The sequence below is a fragment of the Mus pahari genome, chromosome 23 (genome assembly GCF_900095145.1).
Source record: "Mus pahari chromosome 23, PAHARI_EIJ_v1.1, whole genome shotgun sequence".
In the NCBI taxonomy this organism is placed as follows: domain Eukaryota; kingdom Metazoa; phylum Chordata; class Mammalia; order Rodentia; family Muridae; genus Mus; species Mus pahari.
The window spans coordinates 2,816,870-2,825,908 of NC_034612.1; the positions used below are offsets into that span (position 1 = coordinate 2,816,870).

Below are 9,039 nucleotides of genomic sequence, written 5' to 3' on the forward strand. Positions count from 1 at the left end.
GAGGGAGGGAGGAAGGAAGGAAGGAAGGAAGGAAGGAAGGAAGGAAGGAAGGAAGGAAGGAAGGAAGGAAGGAAGGAAGGAAAACAGCATATTTTAAAAATAAGGAGGTGACATATCTGTAGATCATACATTACAACAGATGGCAGTGACCCCCTAAGAGTGACCGTGAGCTCTCTGCAGACAATCCACACACACACTGTCCTCTGGGTATCCAGAGTCCTTCCTTGGGTGCCTCGAACAGACCCCTCAGCAGGTCAAGGTTCCCATGGCAACAGAGTGTCAGGAAGCCTAGCACTGCCTGGCTACGGGCATAACGGTTTCCTTCCTTGATGAACAGGTCTACAAATGTAAGCTATCTACTGTGTCAGAGAAAACAGAGGCAGGGTCCTGCACCAGGTATTCAACACAAGGATTACAAGCCAGGCCACAGTGGCAGATGGCTCTGGGGCCCGGGAGTCTCACTGAGCCCCAGCAGAGGGCAAACATAACGGAACTTCCCTTGATGTGGGCTGTAAACTATGTTTTCCAGAAACCTTTCATTCCTCCTCTCTCTCTCTCTCTCTCTCTCTCTCTCTCTCTCTCTCTCTCTCTCTCTCTCTCTATTTTTTTAAAGATTTATTTGTTATGTATACAGCATGAAGGCCAGAAGAGGGCATCAGATCCCATTACAGATGGTTGTGAGCCACCATGTGGTTGCTGGGAATTGAACTCAGGACCTCTGGAAGAACAGACAGTGCTCTTAACCGCTGAACCATCTCTCCAGCCCTCCAGAAACCTTTCAACGTGGTCTCCTTGACTCGAATTGTTTCTCAGCGATTAATGAGATTCCTGTTTCTTATAATTCACAGAGACACAAACACATGCTACCTATCTGAGACCCTCTCCTCACTCCCGTGACCACCTCCACAGAAAACCAGGGCTGGAAAAGGTTCTCAGGGGAGAAGCGGTCAGCCTAAACAATAGCAAACACACACGGGCCTGTGACGGAGGTACCAACTTTCCGATAGATCTTTTCTTTCAGGATAGAAGCAGTCAAGCGGTATGCGACCCCAGAGTGCTCAGAGCATCACCTCTGGCACAAAAACCTCACTCAGCCCGGTGGGAATGATCTCCACAAGTCATTTGAACAAAACCCACCACTCTGCCAAAGTGCCCCCCATGGCTGAGCTGAGGAAAGCCAGATTCACACAGGCTCCACGGACTACGTGTGTCCTCCAGGGCTCAGTCATGCCCTCCCAAGTCACCCAGGTACAAAGCAGTGGGCATGGGCTGGGCTCCAATCTCTTCTCTCCAGCACAGTGAAGCAACCGAAGTTCTGAGAGAGGGCAGCGCATGCCACAGCCACGCACACATCACTACAAAATGTAACTACATCCTAAGTGCACAACAGGGCCATCCAGGCAGCCGTCCTGACACGGTGTCACGTCGTACCTTTGTGTTGTCACATATGGGAGCCTCCAGTCACATGGAGCTCTGGGTATTTTGAGAGACAGCTCATGAGGGTCCCTGTAGTGAGTCCATCTCGTTTTAATCGCTTTAAATAAACTCAAGTAGCCAGTGGCCAGTGGACACGGGCCCTGGACAGACTAGGTGAAGACTGCATGTCCTTGGAACAACGGCCTGGGTTGGTACATGGCAATGTCTACCTTGCTAATTAATCCATTTGCTCCTAAGTCACTTCCTAGGACCTAGTTTATCCCAATTAGATTGTTTATCCAACTTCTAAGGAAGACAATAATTTCGTCTATTACTTAACTATTCATGAATAAAATTAGCATAATAATTATAATCCTGATCAATCCCAAGACACCACTGATTTATATTAGTAAAACTCTGATTCACCTAATTGTTAAAGTATAGTTAAATTAAAAACCAATAAGACAAGGCTAGGGAGATGTCTCAGTGGTATTTGCCTAGCAAGCATAAGGTCCTGGGTTCAATTCTAGACCCCTACATGATACAGCAACACTAATCATCATCATCATCATCATCACCATCATCACCACCACCATCAGGGTGTCAGTGTTAGTATATAGGAAACTGTTGAAGATCAGCCTGGGCTACATATAGAGACCCTGTCCACACCCCACATGGTGCTGTCTGGGGATGGGGATGGGGACACTCACGTGTGTGCTGGATAGGAGCTCCCTCATGATGTAGGCGTCATACATCTGCCGGCTCCGACGTAGCCTGTCCTCTTCGTTGTCCAGCTTCTCGTATTCTTTTATCTAGATTTCCGGAGGTTGTCAGCATTAGCTCAGGGCTTCCTAGAAACCGGCTTTATTTAGAACTACGGCTGCCCCAGGGCAGGAACCCTTCCCCTTCCCCGTGATAAAACAAATTACCAAGGCAGCGATGCCCCTAAAAATGACCGCTTTGCTCGAGGAGATAACGAGGTTGCCACGCGTTAGACCCACAAATGGATTTCCTTCCTTGATGACCTTGATGACCCTGAGCATTTGAATGTGGAAACAAAGTCTCCCCTGGCCACAATTATCCCACACAGCAGAGAAGCCAGGGCCACTTTTGGGGCCGGTTCTCCACAAAGCACAAATCTTCCAAACCTGACTGGACTTCAGCTCTACGGTGGAGCGAGGCCACGCCCTACCGGAGTTCCAGCAGAGGAACATAGCAGGTACTCACTGGGAGGTTTCCAACCTTTCACATGAGGGGAGTGTGCGTTTGGAGGTGGAGCAGACCCCTAAGCGAAAGCATGACTTTCCAACACTACTATTTATCACAGGCTGGGTGTGGTGTGCATGGCGGTCATCCCAGCCCTCGGGGGACAGAGACAGGAAGAGTTTGGTCTAACCTGAGCTACATAGGGAGACACTTGGAAGAGAGGAAGGGAGGGAGGGAGGGAGGAAGGAAGGACCTACTGTGTTTCTAGCTGCCAGGAGAGGCTGCCCAGCTGGCCTTGGGGCTGACTAAATAGTGAAATTTGTTTTTAAAAACACCTGTGACATGTGATAATAGTGTAATTATTCCATTTATTGTAATCTGCTCTCTAGAGGTCCCCGGTCAGAAAACTGTCCCCATTTCTTTACACACATTATTTTGACAACTCAAGACTAAAAGCAATGAAATATAAAAGCCGAGACACCTTCCTCGTGCCACACTGCTGTGTGTGACCCAGTTACAGTCCTCGTGTTACGCCTGAGAGCTGTCCACCCAGGCCAGCAGAAACAGGGACGTGCTCCCCCACGGGAGTAGCTTTGACCTTACAGGCTGGTGTTCACACACTGGAATCAAAACCAGTCAATCCTATGAAGGAGATTCCTCATGCAGATGAGGTCACAGTTTGGGGGAGGAGGGAAGAGGGTGTCACCGTGGAGGCCCTGTGACGACTAGATGGTTCCCACACTGAGAAGTTACCAGGGTCCAGTTGGCAGTGTAGCATGGTGGCTGGCAGTCATGCCAGGGCGACTTCTGGAGCTAGGAATGGAGTCTTCATGGGGCAGACGACACCAGGAGACCATCCCAAGAGGATCAGAAGGTCTCAGCAAGGCTGGCATAACCAGGTCCAAGCACCCTACCTCACTCTCTGAAAACCAACCACAGAGCAGCCGCATAGATGCCGCCATTGCAAGGCAGACAATGTCAGGCACAATGCGCCTGAGCCATTAGCGAGAGCGAGGTGGAGCTTAGTTGATTCCTCCTGTTGGTTGACTCCTGGGGTTTTGGTCTCGGAATAGTCAAGGGTTAACGCCAGAAGGCCCAAAATGCTAGAACAGATGCCAAGACAACCAGATTCCAAAGCGTGTCCCTCTATACACACACAACCGGGAGCAGTAGCTCATCATCCCAGAACTAATGTCCTGAACACCACCACACAACCGTAAAGGGATGCGTGCAGGGGACCCATGCGGTACAGTGCTTCCAGCGAGTCAGATGCTCACTCCTGGAAGTTCCCACAACTTGTCTCCTGCAGCCACACAACCCTGGCTTCGAGAACAAATGAAGCACAACACCACGTGCATCTGTGCTCTGAGATCCGAGTCTGATTAACCCCGCCCACATGAATGTCAGATGGCGCGGAGAGAGCATGGGCCAGCGGCTGAGACCCACATCTCTCTTTCTTTCAGAAGGCTCGCTCCCCTCAGTCATGACGCGGCTTTCCTAAAGCACTTCCTGACCGCCAGCACACATTTCATAATGGTGGGAGAGCTGAGCTGGCAGTCAGGTGATGAGCTCCACACTGAGGAACAGGGGTGATAGCATACACCCATATACAGTCACCCTCTGCTTGGCCACACCCATGACTGACTGAGCGTGTCACTGCCCAGGCTGCCCCTGTGTCCCGGCCCCACCTCTTTAGAATCTGAGCTCTGCATCTCCTGGGTTTTGGTTCCTTTCCTCAGTCTCCCGTTGGCTTCGGAACCCTGGACGCCCCGTGAGGCTGTCACTAGACAGGCAGACCTTAGGGAAAACTACCATGTCTGTGGATGCCAACAACGGCCACTGCTCATTTGACATTCCCACCCGGGTATCTACAAAACACCCCCATTTGAGTTCATCTGAAGGAGAAGCCCCATCTCTACCTGCAGTGGATCACAGCCACCCTGTCCCGGTGGATTTCCTTGTCACAAAACCGAGCTGAAAGGAGGGTCATCGTTGACTTCTCCCTTGACCTACATGCTGCACCCTCGTGTCTTGCCCATCAGCCTGTCACACCCGTGCTTCATTTGAAATTCATCGCCACCCTCAGACCACCTGCTTAGAGCAGATTGGTCCTCCCGAGACCATGACTGTCAGTTCAAGGGAGCGTGATGACAGTCACACTGGAGAGTCACAGATAACCGGAGACATTGATAAAATCTGATGCCGGAATTTCCAATCCCAATAAGCCCATATAAAAAAGCCACGCAATCCAGTTATTATAATTATAAGCCATATACCTAGATTGGGCAGAGCTAACACTATACTGACTTATTCCTCAGCTAAAAGACACCCTGCCGCTTGCAGTTTCTCCCGCCACACAGATCTGGTCCATCTCAGCCTCCTCCTCTTCCTTTGTCCTCTCTCTTTCCCCTCTGGTTCTCCTCTCTCTGCCTGTCCCCACTCTTGAATCTTCAACCCCACCTTTCCCCTCCACTGCCCAATCACAGGCTCCAGCCTTTATTAGCCAGTTAAACATGAGATCACCTGAGTACATGATGGACTGACCCTCGGGGGCAGCCCCTCTTGAGGAAGCAGAACTAACATCAGAATACAAACAGCACCGGGACAACTCACAACAAAAATCCACATAGATATTCTGTCAAACACGCTGGGCACCTGGTGACGTATGGAACATCTGGGCATGGCCAACCTCAGTGGCCCCGAAAGGCTGAGGGGCTGAACAAGAGTCACTGATGGTATACCACAGAGTGGGGGAGAACCAGGCTCAGGGTCTGCTGGCACTAACTAAACTACCCACACCCTTTGCGGAGAAGGTCAGGGGCTCATCCATCGATCGTCAATCACACTGCTGTATATATGTGGGTTTTTTTGCTGTTCACCTGTGAAGAAGATGGGCCCACACAGGAAAATGCAGACCAGCCATGAGATCCAATCCAATGAGACCAGGGCTGGAATTATCAGTCAAGGACTGCACATCAGTGTTTACAATTAGAGGTACTAAAAGCATACCTGGGCGGTAGGTCGCAACATACAAAACAACCTTGCTACTTAGTTTTTATCTTCAACTTGCTATGGCCTGGAGTTACCCAAGAGGACAGGAGTACTGAGGGATTTTCTATAGTAGGTGGCCTGTGGGCCTGTCTAGGGGAACATTATCTTGATTGTTCATTGATGTGAGAAGCCTCCCATTCATGGGAAGCGCTGTTCCCTGTGGAGGAGGAGGGTCCTGAACAGGTTCAGGAGAAAGTTATCCTAGAGCGAGCCAGCAAGAGATAGCCTTGGGGTTCTTTCTGCTCTTGACTATAATGTGGCCAGCTTTGAGCTCCTGCCCTGGCTTCAACAACACAGTGTAACTGGGGTTTTAAGCAAAATAATCCCTCCCTCCCCTTGGTTTCTTATCGGGGAAGTAACTAAAAAAATCAACTGGGAATTTCAGAAGCGAAGATATAAGATATCAAATAAACAGTTGGGTGGACGGGTGGGAGAGCAGGATTCGGAAGCTGAGGCAAAAGGTCGATGGGTAGGAACACAGACCAAAGATATCATCTAGTTTCTAGAAGAGAAAAGAAAAATCGTCGAAGAGAAAAACTGAACACAGTTTTGGGAACAGCACAATAATATTCACCAGTCATGAAAACAGGACCAGAATCCGGGAAGAGAGGGAGGAGGGGGGCACTCTTAAAAAAAATAGTCGTCCTGGTTGCTTCAGATAGGTTGAGGATGTAAATGTAGAGGCCGAAGAAATGATCACAATATCTACAGTCACTGGAAAGCAGACGTGGCCAGTATGGGGATGAGCAGCAGGCTCGTGCACCTACAAAGAAGCACCGTAAAGACGCAAGCCTGAGCGAGAAAGACCTCCTCCCCAGAACCACAAGCAGCTGTGGCTGTGACCGTAACACAGGGAGAAAGAGGCCAGAGAAAGAGCTCAGATGACAGGCAGGTTGCCTCATACAGTGACGTCCTAGCAATACGTCCGTGAGATTGACTTCAGAGCTTCAGTGCACAAGGAAAAGAGACAACAGACCACCGGAAGACATTCCACCACCTGTGTGTGTGGTTTTTAACATCTCTCTCATGCCTGATGACAAAAACCTGAGGTAAACTGAGTCAGGGCGAAACATATCCAACACGTGACAGAGGCGCCCAGATCTGCGCCTGCGGGACACTTTAGAATCAGAATCTGCCACTGTGTCTGTGGTTTCACCCTCCTGCCTTCCTCAGTTTCAGTTCCTCATGTGCCACGTCCCTCCCTCCAGGGTAGCTGTGTGGCCTCCTGTGCACTCCGAACCCACCCTCTGGGGCCAGTCTGGTCACCTTGCTGCGATAAACTTGAACGCATCCACATCGAGCCCCACAATGCCTGTTGGGGCTGGTGGTTACTCTGAGCCACCCTGAGGGGTTGTGTGTCCAAGGTCTTCCACCAGGGTCTCCCTGGCTTACTCTTTCAGCTCCCAGAATGTCTGAATCCTCAAACCCTTATAAGGCTAAATTAAATTTTGATGGGCCTTCTGGAAATGTCTATACTAACTCTCCAGGCCCCTCCAACCTGAAACTTCACCCCAGGTCTCAGGGAAAGCAGATGTATGTTTGGGAGACCCAGCCCCATAAATCATAACTCTCTAGTCCTCCAAGATGGCCAGCAAGCCCCGGGTTAGCTTCTCTTTCAAACCCAGCAGCCTCCAAGCCTTAGCTCTCATGGACACAACCAATATCTATAGATGGCCAAGAGCCAGGTGCCGCCTGTGGCCTCCGAACAGCTCCGGAGCCTCTGGAGTCATCGACATTCTCCCTGGATCCCACTCCAAAGCCTCTAGGGAAGCAGTTTTCACCTTCCTAATGCTGCTACCCTGTAATGCAGTCCCTCAGGTTGTGGGTGACTCTCCCTCCCCCAACCATGCAATCATTTCGTTGCTTACCCGTAACTGTCATTTTGCTACCATTGCGAATTATTTTGCAACTGTTGCGAATCATAATATAAACATCTGGCAGGCAGGATGTCTGACATGTGACCCCTGTGAAAGGCTCGTTCAACCCCCCAAGAGGTTGCCACCCACAGGTTGAGAACCACTGCAGCTTTAAAGTCTGAGCAGCATATGCATCAGCCCTGGCTTGTGGGCATGGCCATCAGTGCTAAGACATGAGCACCCGTAAGGATTTTAATGAACTTCTGAATTACATGCGGTGTTTCCGATCCTTAAGATTTCTCCAAGGCTCAGCTGAACACACTTTGGAAGGGAATTTCGTGAGTGGCCTGAGTCTTACCTCTTCATAAAATTTCACCTGAGGCACCGCTTCGCCGATTTCATTCAAGCAGAAGTCTTTAAATAGTAGGAAGCCTAAAGAGGGGGAGAAAAGGAAAAACTTGAGGCTGGGAAATGAGGAAACTTTATCCGACAGCGCTTCCCTGAAATAATGTGTTTATAACTCAGCATCTTGAATTGGACAGGGACCCCACAGCAGAGGGGTGGAGGTGGGGGATAGAAGGCAGCTGTGGCTATTAGCCAGGATCAAGTAGCCAGGCTCAGAACCAATCAGCAAACAGCTCTACTTTCTTCCCCCCTTTTATCCTCTCACTAGATGGACCAACTTCCCCTTCCTGTGAGAGCACTGTTAACTCCATGCGGCTTGTGGGACGTGACTTTCAGGATAGAGGGAAAGGGAGAACAGTACCATTTTCCCAGGCCTTTGCATCCTTGTGGAAAAACAGTTACTGCATTTTCAGTTGTACAAGGTGCTTGACATGAGAAGAGAGACACCCAACCAGGTGCAGCCGCTGACATCTACCTGAGGCAGAGAACTGACTGTAAACTGCATAGGGTGGCAGAGAAAGGCTGTACCAAGGTGGCCCTTCCTATGACTGTGTGTGTGCATGTGTTTGTCTGTGTGTGTCTATCTGTGTATGTGTGTCTGTGTCTATATGTTATGTATATGTGTATGTATGTATATGTGTGTTTGTCTGATTTTGTGTTGTGTCTGTGTGTCTATGTGTATCTGTGTGTATTTATATGTGTGTATATGTGTGTGTCCGTGTGTGTATGTGCATATATGTATTATATATGTGTATATATGTATGTGTGTATGTATGTGTATATAAATGTGTATATATGTATGAGTATACATGTGTATGTGTGTATATGTCTGTGTGTCTGGGTATATAAATGTGTCTATGTGTCTATGTATATGTGTATGTGTGTATGTGTGTATATGTGTGTATTGCATATGTTTGTGTATTGTGTATGAATGTATATGTGTGTATGTATGTATATATGTGCATGTGTGTATATGTGTGTATTGTGTGTATGTGTGTATATGTGTGTATTGTATATGTTTATATATGTGTATATGTATGTATATGTGTATATGTATGTGTATATGTGTGTATATGCATATATATGTGTATATGTGTGTATATGT

The 9,039-nt window shown here is 48.9% G+C and overlaps 1 protein-coding gene across 2 annotated transcripts in view; it reads right to left on the minus strand.

The window, feature by feature from the left end:
• Grk3 (G protein-coupled receptor kinase 3) overlaps positions 1-9,039 on the minus strand; it is a 106,039-nt gene that overhangs the window by 55,474 nt on the left and 41,526 nt on the right. Inside the window, exons 3-4 of one of the 2 annotated variants that reach the window (XM_021186876.2) lie at positions 7,888-7,961; positions 2,127-2,228 (exon numbers count right to left, since the gene is read on the minus strand). In XM_021186876.2, the coding sequence (XP_021042535.1) occupies positions 2,127-2,228; positions 7,888-7,961 (176 nt within the window). Of the gene's footprint in view, positions 1-2,126; positions 2,268-7,887; positions 7,962-9,039 lie in introns of those variants that run through there. The other variant, XM_029533628.1, reaches the window with a different exon arrangement.